At 42.3% G+C, this 16227-nt stretch overlaps 1 protein-coding gene across 3 annotated transcripts in view; it reads right to left on the minus strand.

The window, feature by feature from the left end:
* The window catches only part of ZZEF1 (zinc finger ZZ-type and EF-hand domain containing 1), a 112971-nt gene that overhangs the window by 45083 nt on the left and 51661 nt on the right, over positions 1-16227 (minus strand). For 2 of the 3 annotated variants that reach the window (XM_081219635.1, XM_081219633.1), the window contains exons 17-27: positions 16059-16126; positions 14965-15079; positions 11164-11323; positions 10125-10246; positions 9916-10038; positions 8876-9042; positions 8711-8792; positions 7560-7761; positions 6327-6475; positions 4390-4630; positions 1095-1174 (exon numbers count right to left, since the gene is read on the minus strand). In XM_081219635.1, coding sequence (XP_081075761.1) covers positions 1095-1174; positions 4390-4630; positions 6327-6475; positions 7560-7761; positions 8711-8792; positions 8876-9042; positions 9916-10038; positions 10125-10246; positions 11164-11323; positions 14965-15079; positions 16059-16126 — 1509 coding nt within the window. Of the gene's footprint in view, positions 1-1094; positions 1175-4389; positions 4631-6326; positions 6476-7559; positions 7762-8710; positions 8793-8875; positions 9043-9915; positions 10039-10124; positions 10247-11163; positions 11324-14964; positions 15080-16058; positions 16130-16227 lie in introns of all 3 variants that reach the window. The other variant, XM_081219634.1, reaches the window with a different exon arrangement.

A 16227-nucleotide genomic window follows, 5' to 3' on the forward strand; every position in this document is an offset into this window, starting at 1 on the left:
TTACTAAATTCTCCAGCTAGATGTCTTAAATAACCTAGATGTCCTCATACTGGACAGGTCTCAAACTGAACTTAGCACCCCACTCCCAGATCCAAGACCATTCTTCCTATTCTGGTCAATGCTTCTACCCACCCACCAAGTCACCCAAACCAGGAACACGGAAACAGTCCTAAATTCCATGTGCCTGTTCACCACTCAGATCAATCACACAGTCTAATTTTCTTATCTCCCAGGTAGCAGAAGCCATCCTCATCTAAGTACCACAACTAGTCTCCTGCTTTCAATCTTATTACCAGCCTCTACTCATTTAAGACTGCTTTCTCAATTACTATACAATATGTAAGGTGGCTGTAAATATATATATAAATAATACTAATATATACTCATCTCCACACCTAAGAAATAAAAACAATTCTCCTGAATTTGATGTTTATCATTTCCATGCATTTGTATAATTTTACTACATATTTATGTACATAACAGAGAGATCTAGTTTATGTTTAAGCTTTGTATGAGAAATATCACACCTATGCATTCTTGTACAACTTGCTATTTGTTGCTCATCAGCACATCTGTATCACCCATGCTGATACAGGCGGCTCTACTTCATTCCCTTTCGCTGTAATACAGTATTACACAGTACTATGTAATCTTTTTGTCTGTTCTATAAATGGGACATTTTGTCCTTCCCGTTAATTGCTGTCACGAACAATGCTGCGGAACTACTTGTCTAAAATGCAGAAAGAGTGCTCTCCTCTGCCTAAAACTGTCATTGGTCGCCCAGAATCTAACGCAATGCTCTTCCCCCTAGTCTAAAAGGTTAGGTTCCACCAAGCAGCCTTTGGGTTACAGAAGGAGGTAAGGCGGGGGGGGGCTCAACTGAACCCTGTTTACTCTGACAATCTCAACATTCACCAAATTATGATTTCAAGGGTTCTAAATTATGTTTTATCCATTCACATCACTGAACTCCAGTTTTGAAAAACATTCCTAAAGTTAAATTTTTGAGAAGAGAGCTACTTACCTTAATTCAATGATATCATGGTGGGAAAGCTCGAAATATATAAAAAATCACATGCAAAGGAAAACCTTACCATCCATATTCGAATCCCATCTGCCAAGGAATACACCTGTGCCAACTCCTCACTCAGGGCTGTCTTGCCCCCACTGTTTACTGGGGAAAGGAGAGGTTACATTCAGTTAACACAATTCACTACTGCAACATGAAGCCCAAAGTCACCTCCCAATCTCCGCAAAGGAAAACTCTTCCCCTGACACTTGCACATGCGGGTTCGTAAGAGAGGACTGGGGGAAAAAACTATCAATTAAACCACAAACACCTGTAATGGGTTCTCTGTGTTACTTCAAACTAACTTTTTTCACACAAACAGCATCTGAAATGGATATACTGTTAAAGTATAATATTAAAAGTAAAAATATAAAAGTAAAATATTAAAAAATTAAAAGCAAAATAAAAATTATTAAAAGTGAGTAAAAAATAATTACTAACATGGAAAATCTACAAACAATAAATGCTGCAGAGGGTGTGGAGAAAAGGGAACCCTCTTGCACTGTTGGTGGGAATGTAAATTGATACAGCCACTATGGAGAACAGTATGGAGGTTCCTTAAAAAACTAAAAATATAACTCACATATGACCCAGCAATCCCATTACTGGGCTTATACCCTGAGAAAACCATAATTCAAAAAGAGTCATGTACCACAATGTTCACTGCAGCTCTATTTACAATAGCCAGGACATGGAAGCAACCTAAGTGTCCATCAACAGATGAAAGGATAAAGAAGATGTGGCACATATATACAATGGAATATTACTCAGCCATAAAAAGAAACGAAATTGAGTTATTTGTAGTGAGGTGGATGGACCTAGAGACAGAGTGAAGTAAGTCAGAAAGAGAAAAATAAATATCATATGCTAACACATATATATAGAATCTAAAAAAAAATGGTTCTGAAGAACCTAGGGGCAGGACAGGAATAAAGATGCAGATGTAGAGAATGGACTTGAGGACATGGGGAGGGGAAAGGGTAAGCTGAGACAAAGTGAGAGAGTGGCATTGACATATATACACTACCAAATGTAAAACAGGTAACTAGTGGGAAGCAGCCGCAGAGCACAGAGAGATCAGCTCGGTGCTTTGTGACCACCTAGAGGGGTGGGATGGGGGGGTGGGATAGGGAGGGTGGGAGGGAGACACAAGAGGGAAGGGATATGGGGATATATGTTTACATATAGCTGATTCACTTTGTTATACAGCAGCAACTAACACAACAATGTAAAGCAATTATACTCCAATGAAGATGTTAAGATGTTAAAAAAAAAATGGAAAAAAGTTCATGGTATATAGTAAGTAAAAAAGGCTGATTATGAAACAGTATGTACAAAATTATCTTATTTAAAAAGAGTATACATAGTAAAAACATGGTGTGTATATATACATATGTACACATATAAATATACCTAAATAAAAGGTCAGGTAGATATATAGAAAAATGATAATAGAAAAATGTTCTTGAAGTGGTGAGATTATAGTTGATAATTACTTTAAGCTTTTCTGTACTTTGTAAGTTTCTACATGAATAGGTATTATTTTTATAATTAGAAAAACAAAAAAGTTTTCTTTTTTGTCTTTTTTTTTTTTTAAAGAAAGACCCATGAGGCCTGCCCCTTTTCATCTAAAAACCAAAGGATAAATTACTAGAACACAGTGACGCTCTCTGTTGAGCCAATGTAAATGCAATGTATTTTCTGAATACCTAGAATGTGCCAGGCTCTATACCAGGCACTGGGAAACACTATGCTGAAAAAAACAAACATGGTTCCTGCCCTCAAGCAGCTTAGAGTCTAGTTGAAAAACTCCTCCCATACATTTCTAACCCAAAAGGGTGACAAATTTTTAGACAAAGATGAGCAAATTAGCTAGATAAGGACCACTCACTAAGTAGTTCAGTCTGGAAGAACCCATGAATAGCCCCTTAGAGGCAGGGACAGAAAGAACTGGGAACAAACTGTACCTCTTTCAAAGCAACAGTGGTAGGTATTCTAGAAACAACTTGTATTCGGTAAAATATTTCTAGTTCCTACATTTGATTGTGGGTTTCTTAACTGCAAATAGGTATGTGACAGCTGAACATGATTTGAAAGAGAGCTGGGGGAGAGTTCTATCTCTCAGCTTTTAACTCACAAGGCTTTTATCCTTCCACTGAAAGTTCCCACAGGTAACAAAGGTTGTCCAGTTGTCTTACTACAATTTGATTATGGAAACATGTACCGAATCTTTTTTCAGAACCATACAGGTCAGCTGGCCCCTCATCCCCAGCAGAAATATACTCTCCCATGTGACAGTTGTTTACTTAAATCACTCATGCTTCAGTATAGTGTTATTTACTTGAGCAGCTTCTTAAAGGAAATATTAAGATTTGAAGGAGTAATTGAGATGATTTGGACATCAGGAAATGAACTCTGCAATGTGGGACACACAGGACTAAGCAATAAAGGTAGCAGTGCTAATAATATCAATAAGAATAATAATAATAATAATTAGAGCAGTAAGCAATTACCTACTCTAAGGAAGGAAGCATTTGTTCCTGCTTCTTTCATCGGCACCATGGAAAGAACACATATCCTGCCAAAGTGCTTGGGACAGCCCATAACCTGTCTTTACGATGGGTTTGAAATGTTTTTCCCCTGAAAGGATATGTGTAGGGAGAGACCCTCCCTCTCTGTGGGTCCTGTTAGGCTGCAGTCTACACTTATAGTAAATACACAGAGATGGTATCCCTGGGGGACATGAGGAAAAGAAATGGCAAGGAGCAGGCTATCAACAAAGGAAACCAAGCAGGGATGATGCTACAAAGAAGCTGCAAGTCTAAAGATGGAGTTAATGCCTGCATTTCCTCCTTGGTTATTAGCACTTTCAATTACCTAAACATCTCAGGTTTATATTGGAATTTCTTAGCATGTCAGAGCTAATCAACTCTAAACTTTACAGCTAAGGATGCTCAGGTGCAGAAAGGTTATCTGATTAACCTGAAGCTGCACAACTTCTAGTCTGTGAGCTGGGACTACAACCCAAGTTAAGGTTTCTTTCCATTAAACTTCTCAGCAGTTTTCCATGAGAATTCTGGATAAAGACAAATTACCTGCTAATTAGGAAACTCAAGGCTACTTGCTATATACTGCAATCTGCTAACTATAAATTGGTCACAAATCTTTTGACTGGCAAAGTAGGACTGGCAAGATGAAGTCTATAGTTGTAGAAGTATGTGTATGTTCCAAAATATTTTAAAACTTTCACTTAAGATAAGCTTTCTTAAAACTTAGCAATTGGCCTTCAGATCAAAAACATTCCCTGTAATATAAGTTACCATATTTTTGCAGCTTCTCATATAAGTCTGGAGTGCGATACACCAGAGCAGCAAAGGTGGCGTTCACAGCTTGATCAATAGTGGAACCAGCAACTATATCTGTCTTTGGGGCCTGTTTTCTACATGCCTGTATGAATCCTTTGAAAAGTTCTGAATATGGCCCACAGAAGTTCTGGGCAGGATCTGACTGTGCAAAGTCAAGAAGAAATTGGTGGCAGGGATCATCAGGGATGTTCTTAACCTGGGAACAACAACAACAACAACAAGAAAAACCATCATGTTTAATTCATTCATTCAAAAAATAAAGTTTACTGAACACCTACTAGGCCAAAGCAGAAGTATAAAACGCGGTGCTTACTCTCAGGAAGTTTCAATCTACTTGGGGGAGATCAGACAGATACATGGGTTAAAAAAAAAGGTAAACATAAATAAAACATTAAAAGCATTAAAACTACCACTACTGTAAAGCATAAGATTATCAAGTGCCAAATGCCTAGAAGGGACACCCAGTGCTGAGAATTCACAGGAGAGAGCTCCTGGCAGGTTAAAGTAACTAAGAAAAGCCTCCTGGAGGGGATGGGCTTTGGACTGGACCCTGAAGACTGGGCAGGTTTGGCCCTGAGGAACACAACCATGAGCAAAAGTTAAGAGTCAGTGGGGAGACTGACCTGGCCTGAAGTCTCAGCTGGGGAGTGGTGGGAACTAGAGTCAGATAGGTAAGGTGAAAGGAGACTGTAGAGAGCCTTGACTGTCACACTGAGGAGTTTAGACTTCACCCTGTGGGCAACGGGGAGCCATTAATGGTGCTTGGCAGTGGAATGACAAGATAATGCAGAGATTAAAAAAAACTTGGTAGGTACCAATGTAACAATGCAAGGGCCAGATGAGGGTCTGTGAATCAAGATGGAGACAGAGGAAACAGTGATGAACATCTCAAGGAAGAAGCCACAGGGCTTGCAGCTGACTGGACAGGAAAGGTGAGAACAAGGTAGGGATAAAGGTGATGCCAGGGAGCAGTGGTTCAATGCCTGGGAAACAATAATGACAGTAACAGGAGCGAGAAGTCCAGGGAGACGTCCTGGTTTTACACCTCTGAGTTAAAGGGAATCAGAACACTGAAATGGAAATACCTAACAGGAAGATGGGGATACACGACTGGAGCCTGGGAGAAGAACCAGGGCTGGAAACGGACATTGAGGTATTTTTCACACAGACAGGACGACAGAAGAGAGGAGACAGCATCTAGTCTTGGTGGGGTGCAGGGAAGGGGAGGAAGCCCAAAGGAAGCCAACTCCTTGGAGAAGGAGGAAGGAGAGAGGTCAGCAAAGGAGGCAGATGGAGTGGTGAGATCAAAGAAGACAGTGGGCTGCCATGGAGTAAGAGAAGGAGCAGAGAGGCAAAGGAGAAGAGAGGCTGAGCAAGAACCCCTGGATTCAGCAATTAACTGCTGAAGAACTGGGGTAGGGGGAGGCAGGAAGAAGGGAGGAAAAGTAGTAGAGCAGAGAGAGAGGGGCGGGGAGATGAAGAGACAGTGGGCAAACTTGTTTCGTTTTTAATTATTATAAGCCTAAATAATGTGTTACTGTTCCACGGAGAACAAGTAAGTACAGCATAAATCATTTATTCTGAAGCCTGACTCAGCGGGCACCGGAAACAGACTCGACTTGTTTGTTTAATAACTCCACCAAGAGAGATTTACTGAGCACCTACTGTGTATCACTGAAGAGTCAGTCAGTCAGTACTTCTGAAGACCCGTTACACTGGCCCCTGTGGTGCACAGTGGGGACCCCAAGTGAACAAGGGATAGTTTCTGCCCTCGAGGAGCTAACAGCTTAGTGGGGGTGATAAGATACAAACACAGATGTTTATAATTTAAAGTAATAAATATTAGTAAACATTTCCCATTCCAAATACAAAGACAAGAGAAGAGTAAATACCTCCTTATTATCCTGGGGTGGGTGAGTGGGCCAGCTTGCTTCTAATCCCAACTCTGGACATATTTGGTGCCTGAAGACAGGTTTCCACAAGGGCGAGTTTAGGACTAATGCCATTTTTGCCTGAGGTATTGCCATGTTACTTCCTAACTCTGGAAAGAGAAAAAGAAGGCTGATGAGAGTTCTATTTTTTCCTTAATATACTGAGAATCTTTGAACTGCTGAAGAAAAGGTTTTAAAAAAACTTGGGCATTGAGACTTGGAGGGAATTCACACACATTTAGCAGAATGTAATTGTGATACTTCATAAACAAATACCCCAATGAACCCAAGCCATCAGGCAGTCCTGAAATGCTACCATTCTGTACGACAGCTTCAGTTACAGGTGCCTCTGAAATGACTTAACCCGTGTAGTAAGTTGAAAACAGAATGGGAACTACCTCTAGGGTATAAGAGGAGACCACTTAGAAATGTTTCATTATGGGGACATGTTCACAATTCGTAAACTTAAGTTTGTAAAAAAAATAACAGCAATAATTAAATACCCACCATATATGTGTTTATGAATAAACAAAGAAAAAAGACTAGACAGAAATAGATTAAAATGTTAATAATAGTTATCTCTGGGTATTAGGATTAAAAATGGCTTTTCCCCATGGCTTTTTTCCATTATGCAATTTTTCTATGATATTTTACTTTTAAAGTGAGGAAAAACTCAAGACATGATATAGAAATAAAATACACTAGAAAGTTTCAATCTATTTCTTGTTTCACTCATCCTTGGATGAATTTAACAAATAAGTTGAAGAAATCACTTTAAGGCTAAATCCATGTTCACATATTTATACATATTCACACAAATATTCAAATAATTAGAGAATATACAATTAATTTATTCCATATTTCTGCCTTCTTGTTGGAGTATACCAAAATTGACTCACAAAAAAATGATGACAATGCTGCCAAAACTCAGCTCCCTCCCCACTTGTCCTCCACAGACAGGGAATCCACTGTGTCCTTCCTTGGCAAGGTGCCCCAGTGTCTGAGTCAAGCAACTTGATGAAAATGGTGCCAAGTAGACATCTTATTCTGGTTTAGTTTAAAGGAAACTGAAAGGGAATTTTACCAGTCCCCTTTGCTCTGCCACTATGTGGAGACAACTTACACGAAAGGGGTACCACCCTGCTCTTCAATGTGGCTGTTAGCAAGAAGGGAAGGGATGGTCTGTGGACTTACGATGCAGGGATTTGAGTGCCATGCACTGGGAAGCGAGGCGTCCCATCAGCCGGGAAACAAGGAGCTGTAAATCCAAGCCCCAAGACACGGCGACATCAGGAAGGCCATAGGCAGTGACGGTGAATTTGTAGCCCCACTCATTGTTGCTGCTGTCAGAGTGAAAGAGAAACTGCAGCCGGGGACCAGCCTTAAAGGTCACTTTCTAGAGACAAACAAAGAAGTCATGTGGTCAAACTGATTAGAGAAGGTAGCATTTCAGTAATAAGCATGTTCTTCGCGACTCAAAAAAATCTAAATATAAAATTGGTCCCTGGCGGTCCAGTGGTTAAGACCCCGTGCCTCCACTGCAAGGGGCATGGGTTTGATCCCTGGTCAGGGAACTAAGATCCCGCATGCCATGCGGCCAAAAAAAAAAAAAAATTGGTCTATATTCTCATCATTATATCTTATCACTTCCACCAAAACTACTAAAGGAGAAATGTATAACGGAGTGACTGAAACAGAAAATTCACAACTGCATCTTATGAAGAAGCAAAGTAGAAAACTGCTGGTCGGTTTTCTAAACCTCAGATGCCCATCTGTCCACCACCTACTCAGCCAGAGAGCACGCTGCCCACTCTTCTGCTCCCAGCCAAGCCCGCTTACAGCAGAGAGAAGGGTCAACAGTGAAGCAGCACTTAACTTCCCAGCCCCAGAGACCACGCGGCCCTAACTGTGAGGGAGATCCTGGCTTTCATCACCACGGTCAGGGACCTCCTGGACTCACTGGCCTTTTCTCGCTAAGGATTACAACTCCCCATTTACTCTGACAATGTGATATAAACCAGGGGTGGCAAACTGTTCCTATGAAGAATCAGAGAGTCAATCATTAGACTTTCTGGGCCGTACAGCCTCTGTTGCGATGACTCAACCCCACCACTAAAGTGCCAACGCAGCTACAGATGAAACAAACAAATGGGCACAGCTGTATCCCCAAAAAACTTTATTTACAAAACAGGTACTGAACTCTGCTATAAACACTTCCTTTTACGAAAGTGTAATATAAGTGCTTCCCTTCAAAGACCGTATCTCTATTACCGCCTGAGGCTGACAAAAGGAGAAGAATTGACACAGAAGCAAGGATCGCATGGCTCTCTGGGAACATCACTCACCTTGGGCCATTTATCAGTGCCGACTTTTGTGTCATAGCGTGTTTTCCCACCTCTAGCGTCGGTAAATTCCAGATAATCATACCTGTGAAAGCATAATCTTTATCACTTTCCGTCTCTCATTTCTGATCCATTATTGCTTGGGGAAAAAGAACAGGTGAGTTGTACCTTTTTTCAGTTTCACATCTCTCATCAAATTCCACCTCGAAATAGGTTGCCCCTGGGCTAACAAAGACAGACACCTCATGGCAGTTATTTTCATAGTTGTGAGCAGACTCCTTGGTCCACGTATGTAACACCACAGGACGTTCCTGTTGCCAAGTCTCCACATCCAGCTACGTAGACAAACGAGTTAAGAAAGAAGGGTTTTCATCACTCTACATCCAGCCATACACAGGAAACTGTGTTGTGCATCAGTGCCCCAGACAGTAGCCTTTGACATCCCTACACAAATCATCACACAGGCTAAAAATATACCTGATGTTCCCATCTATATATATCGATCAACATACATTTATTCAGCAGAGAAGACATGGGGTTTCTATTGCGTTATAGTAACTCTGATTACCTTTTATTTTTCTAACTATGACTATCTGTAAGAACTATTTCTTAAAAACCAGTACTAGCATGAAAGACCTTACACTCCTATTTGGGACCTTGGCAAACCTGAGCCCATCTTGTCTTCTCCCTCCTTTTTTCAGTCTTTGCTTTTTCTGTCTTTAAAATAGGCTTTTAAATATATGCCCTTTCTACTCCCACAGAGTTGTGAGATTCAAACAAGACAGTGAAAAAACTTTTTGTCCTATAAGGCTGAGTAAGGGAGAAAATGCTTTTAAATACCCAACCCTCTAATTTGCCTTTCAACACAGATTTTCTCTTCTGGACTTCAATTTGGTTAATCATTCACATGGTTTTTATATAATTTCATGTGTTATAGAACGATTAAATTAATCTATGTACAGTTTCCTCTGTGTCTCCTGTCTAATGCTCACCATGCCAAATCAACTCAGACTGGCATTTATTCTTGCTGGCAAAACCAACACTGATGAAGTTGACGGACACTGATAAAGTACTGATAAAACAGAGGAGGCTCTTCTAGAGGTAACTTATTCATGTAGACCTGTAACTGAGTGGTATGTCTCATCACGTATGGTCACAGCGCTCCTCAGAGGGGACACAAAGCAGGTTCAAATGCCAGCTCGAGGTACCTTGTTCAGTCCTCCATCTGGGTCACTGCAGAGCTCCTTCAACAGCTCTGTCAGGGCACTGAACTCTCTAAAGAGCGTGCAGTGTGGAATATCTAATGTGCAAAAGTCCAGCAGAAAGATCACCTACAGGAAGATGAACGAAGCACTTAGCCTCCACCTCAGACTCTGCCCCCTCCCACCCCTTACAAATGGCTGCCACTCTGTCTTACCAGTTGACGAGCTGCCATTGAAAACACCGAATTACATAATTTTTCTACTACAGTTTTGCCACTATACTGTGTCAAAAGGGATTCCAAAATCACTCTCATGCGTGCCAGAAACTGTCCCACATCTGCCAAAACATAAAGAAAATAATATAAACATCACTTGCTTGGTCATCATCAAGGACAAAGCTAGAGAGGGTCACAGAAGCTGTGGAGGGAATTCCCCATCAGAAAAGACCATGAGACCATTTCAGTGTCATACAAACGTTTTCCTCTGGGAGGGAAAAGCACTGCGAATCTCAGTAAAAGTTTACTTTTAAAGTGAGTGATTTATTTTTTCTTGTCTTTGCTACTTTTCAATGGGGTGGAGATATCCCTTTTATAAGTGAAGGTACATGGCTGACCAACCCAGTTGCTGGTCTGCCTCTCCCTTTGTTTACAAAGGGCCCGCCTCTAGGTACGCCATATGACAGGCCAAACTTGAAGAGCCAAGACTCAATACTGTAAGCATTTTTGACATGGCTGCTGAGACCAAGTTTGATGCAACTGATTTTTCTACATACAAATTCTCAGAACCTGTTGGGTTTCATATAATTTTCTGTGGGTTTATGGGACATGAATGTGAATGTTTTCAGTACCAGCAAAGATCACAGAAGTGCTCACATGTACCTTAGATTTTTAAAGTTCAAGACTTTCTTTTTTGGATAATTTGATTAAAACAGGGAAGACAGACTCTACTGAAGAATACAGTATCATCTAAGAGTGCTGTATGACCACAGAGGCAATGTTTAGGCCGTGAAATGACCCAACCGTACAATAGAAACACTTAGGCATACTACTTCATTCAGACAGGAAACTGAGCAAAAAGACATGCTACAGAATTCCATTTTAAGAAGAAAAAAACAACCCAAAGACAGATCTGATTTGTAATAATGAAATGAAAGTAACACACACTCTGTTCTATGCATGAGGTACTAGAAGAGAGCACACACAGAGTCAAACCCAAACACCTACCTGTTTTCATGGATTTTGTACTGAAACTCACATTTCTCAATAAGGTCAGCGGCAAGATCTTTGGCTCCAGAGTCCGTGCTCTTCAGCTGCAGGTAGCACCAGGACAGCAGGCTGCCTTGGACAGACCAGAACAGGGAGAAGAGCACAGAGCCCACCTCCCCTTGGGCCCCATCGACCATCAACAGCTCACACTACAAGGGAGGAGAGAAATGCAAAGTGTTTGCAACAGGCCATTCACAGAACACAGCCAGGGGCATTCTCTAAGAGAGCAGCTGTCAGAGACTAAGAGATTCTAGGGAAGTGGGGAATATTTACGACAGAGCTTTCAACCCAAAAGTGACCAAGAAAGACGGTATTATGAAAACTCCTCTCTTGCCCTCCAGCTGTTCAGAGCCTTTATAGATGTTGGACTCCACGTGCCATCCCCCTTCCACCCCTTAGGAACCCTACCCAACGGTTATCTCGCCCCTCTCTCCCTCTCCCCCTCTCTCCCTCCCTCTCTCTCTCTCTCTCTCCCTCTCTCTCTCTCTTTCTCTCACATCTTCAAAACTTCCTTTTCTCTCCGGCTCCTTCCCCTGAGCCTTCAATCAAATCTCTCCCATTTTAAAAGACAATTCTTTATCCCACTATGGCTCTCTAACCATCATCTTTAATCTCCAGTTTCTCTGAAGAGTCAAATGAACTCTAGGGATAAATTCCTGCACCTACAAACCACAAGATATATTACTTCCATGTAAATGCCCCGAACTGGAAACAACCCAACTATCCCTTCCCTCCAAAGTAAAATGGATAAATAAATTATGGCAGATTCATAAGGGGAATATTGTGTACCAGTGGGTTGGGGGTGGGGGGGAGAACTGCAGCACATGCATCAACATGCATGAATCTCAAAAATGCTGTTGGGTGAAAAAAACTTGTCCCAGAAGACTGTATGCCGCATGATTCCATTAAAGACCAAAACCAGGGAAAACAAGCCTGCTATGTAGGGATAAGTAGAAAGAAAAACAAGGAAATGATGAATATCAATTTCAGAATGGTGGTTACCTCTGATGAGGAAGGAGGAAGGTGAGCCATGGAAGGGCACTGGGCGGGGAGGGGCAGACTGCAAAAATATTGGTAATGTTCCACTTCTTAAAATGGATAGTTGTTTCTTCAAATTGTCCATCAATATATATATATTTGTACATGTATTCCGTTTGAAACAGTTGCCTGCACCTGCTGTGCTTGCCTTTCCCCTCCCTGCCATTCTACCCCTCCTGCACCCACCATTCATTGAAGCCATTCCTCAAAGGCATTAGTTGCCACCTAGAGAGCAAAGCCTCCCCACTTAACCTCAGCCCTGGGAGCTGTGCCAACCACGGTCCTACTTGAAGCTCTCTCCTCCCTCAGCTTCTGTGGCCCCTGACTTTCTTCCTGCCTCTCCTTCTTACTCTCCTGGCTGCCCTTTCTACACAGGTGCCCACAGGCGATGAGAGGACACTGACATTCATGGCTTCAACTATCACCTGCTGGTGAATGACTGCAAATCTCCATTTCCAGCACTGGCTCAGCTCCCGAGGGTCCAACCAGACACTGTCACCTGAAGTCCTACCAGAATCATAAACCCAACATGTTCGAAGCCTAGCCGTTATCACTCTCCTCTTCAAATACCTGCTCCTCCCCATCTCGTCACTGGCCTTTTACATATGCTGTTCTATTAAGAACACCCCTTCCTCTATGCCTGATCAGACTCCGTTCGTGGGCTCACAAGGAGCTCCAGCACCACCTCCTCCAAAGAGCCCTTCTCAAGCTCTACTGCCTTCTTCCACCAGATGGGGTCAGGTGTGCTCTTCTGTACCCATAAGACCTACACTTTTAGGCCCTTACTGTATTGTAACTGATCACATGTTTGCCTGCTCAAGACTGTGCTCTTTTGGCACTGTACCCCCGTGCCTAGCACAGGGCCTGGCACACAGCAGGCTTTTAGTGGATCTCTACTGAATTAACAGACTTGTGAGAAATTTTTCAGACTAGGAACATTTCTGACCACCTTGAAAAAAAGTTTTTTTAAATCGAACTCTTCTTTAGTACAACCATAAATGTTTCTTACTCAAAAAGATAATTCAAGGAAACATCTCAATGGCTGCAGTGATCCCTGGCCTGGGAGGTTCGGTGAAGTTTCTAACTTCCTTTGTATCACAGGAAAGTGACAGGGAAGAAAAGACAATCACGTGATCTCCAAATAGTGAAGATGATGAGGAATTCTCTTGGACAAATGCTATCTCACTTCTCTACGTACAACTCACAGCACACCTGACCGAGTGGAAAGGAGACAAGACTAAGAGTCGAACAGCCAGGGTTTTAGTCCTGGCTCCAGCACATACCGACTTACACAGGAGGCAGAATTAACACCCACGAAAACCAGTGAGAACACTGGAGTCTTCTGCCCAGGGGCACTGATGATGGGAACATAGAACTTACATAAGAATTCAGTGGTCTGGGAAACACAGAATTTAGATGAGCTCCAGGAGAAAGGGAAAGTGTGGGAAATGGCAGAAATAAAAACAGATGAGAATGAGACACGGCTAACCAGGGCAGAGCAAAAACTGATGGGCAGTAGGCTGGAGTAAGATTTTTAAGGGAGACTCAAGAGATAGGTCTGGAAAGAAGACAGAAAGGAGAAAGTAACTAAAGAGAACATTAATGTGACAGCAGAAACTAGAGCATTGATTAAAAACAATCAAGGCTTATAAAGTCAATACATTACCTTATAGAACACAGGCATCAGTAAAATAAAAATAACCCTGAATTTAAACTCGTATTAGGTCTAAATAGTGGCCAGCCCAGTGTGACCTAGCACACTACAAATGACAACCCAGCAGACCGAAAGCTCTCTAAGGCCCCTGTGAGCAACTGGCGGGGGTAAATGCTGAGCGGCCTACCACCGCAGGCAGCTGGGAATGAACGAAATCACGGCTCCAGAAGCAACCTGAAAACAGCAAAGCACTAACAAAAACATAAGAGATTTAAAGACACCAAGTTCAGCCACGTCATTAAACACATCAAGGGTGTGGTCTGCACTCTCCCCACATCTCCTCTAACTCCGTGGTTCCTGTATTTTATCCAGAGAGGCAGTGCTTGGTCCCCTACTACAGGGCTTCTGCTACTTCAGAATCTCTGGGGGTGCTTGATATAATGCAGAGTTTTAAGCCCTACCCCCAGAGATTCTAAATCAGTAGCTTGGGGTGGGACCTAGAAATCCAAATGTTTGCCACAATGTTCCAGGCGATTCTGATCCAGGTGACAAATGGACTACATTTAGAGAAACAAAATCCTTCATGTTAAAAAAAAAAAGAAAAAGAAAAACCTTTAAAATATCATTAGCACACACACACACAAAAAAATATCATTAGCACAGAAAAAAAGAGACCATCTTTTCAGATTTGATTAGCCTGTGGGTTTGCTAAGTAATCTTAAATTTAAAAAAAAGTTAAAGGCTTTTTCCACAGAATTCACACCACAAATATATGACTATGCGCTGGGCTCGCTGACTGACACCACAAGGGCACTCAGTAAATACCCATTCCTCCTTTTCAAAGGGAGTCTTACTGAGCACTTTCAGGTATTTATTGCTGGCTGACTACCAAGGGGCAGGGAAGCATCCTCTCGCTCATTTTGCAGAAGCTGCTGACTAGAAGCAAAGGCAGGAGGGGAAACCTCCGAGCTCGTGTGTGACAGTCATAGGCAAAGTTATAATCATGCTGTAAATGAGGGTTAAAGGGGAAGGAGCCGTGACTGCCCTCCCCCGTCTCCTAAAGGCAAGAGGCAAAGGAAACAGAGCGGCATCAGTTACCTCTCGAGCGGCAACAGAGAGCAGAGTGCTCATGACCGCCAGCACTTCACTGATGTCCATGTCGGCCAGGTCGCCTTTCTCAGGTAACAGCAGAAGGCCGCCTGGATCCTTATCACTGAAAGGACACAAATTAGTCATGACACCTTGTTTCAGGAAGGGGATTTTCACGCTGTCTATCTCAAAAGGTTCCAAAAGAGAACCTAGCAAGATTTCACTGTCAGTTCTATGGGATGTGAGGAGTTTGGGTCAGGAAAAGGCCAGGGTCCCAGCTGGGTCTGTGCCACTGTCTGTCCACATGTACTTATGTAAGCACTGGCCCATAAATCTTCAAGTCCTTAGAAAAGATTCCAGGGAATAAATATGATGAATAAATCACCTTGGCCACCAACAGGAAATACACCTAATCTCATGGCTGCTAATCTGACAATCCAGGCTAAACATTCCCTGTGCCTTCAAAGGTTCTTCACGTGAGCCCCAGGCTCTCTTTCATCATCCTTGATACTTGATTCTGAAGACATTTTATACAGTCCTCTAAATCTGGCCTCCGTACCAGGTATAGTCTGACCTGCAGACAGTTGCTCAGGCTTTTAGTCCCCTCCCTCCTTCAAGAGTCTATACCTCTAATAACGCAACCTACAGGCCCATGAGCTTCTTTGGGAGTCAAAGCAGGTAATGGTCTCCATGTCACCCCTCCCAGCACAATTTTTGCTAAACTACCACTCTGTGCCTCTGCAGTTGGGCTTGGGCTTTAATGTATCTGGGTTTTTAGACTTGAGGACTGGACTCCAAACTCCTTCAGTTTCTTTTTTGTCTTCAAAAATCATGTAGAAACTGAAGCATTCAAGGAGATTCCCCATGGGTTCAACTCTAAAGTGTCTTACAGTGACTGGGACTTGGAGCAAACTCTTGACAAGACTATTATTCTACCACTATTTTGGTCACTTCTGAGTCTCGTGATACCTCACTCTAGAAACCTGGCTGAGTGAGGGAAGTACTTGGTTACTCCAAAAGCACATGAAAGGAAGGGAGAGCTCAAGAAAACAACGTTGCCAAGATCTGAAATACTGGATAACTGAAAAGAACTGTAAACTTACCTAAAATACGTGCAGAGTGAGCGGAAAGTGAGCTGCAGGGACTGCTTGTGTTCCTGCTCGGTGACATTCTTCTAGAAAACAAGACACTGCATATTCAGGAAATCTATTCCACAACATTCTAGAGCCCTAGAGCAGCACAAAATGCCATGGCCCACTGATCCCAAACATG

This window comes from Mesoplodon bidens (genome assembly GCF_964165515.1).
Source record: "Mesoplodon bidens genome assembly, chromosome: 19".
Classification (NCBI taxonomy): Eukaryota; Metazoa; Chordata; class Mammalia; order Artiodactyla; family Ziphiidae; genus Mesoplodon; species Mesoplodon bidens.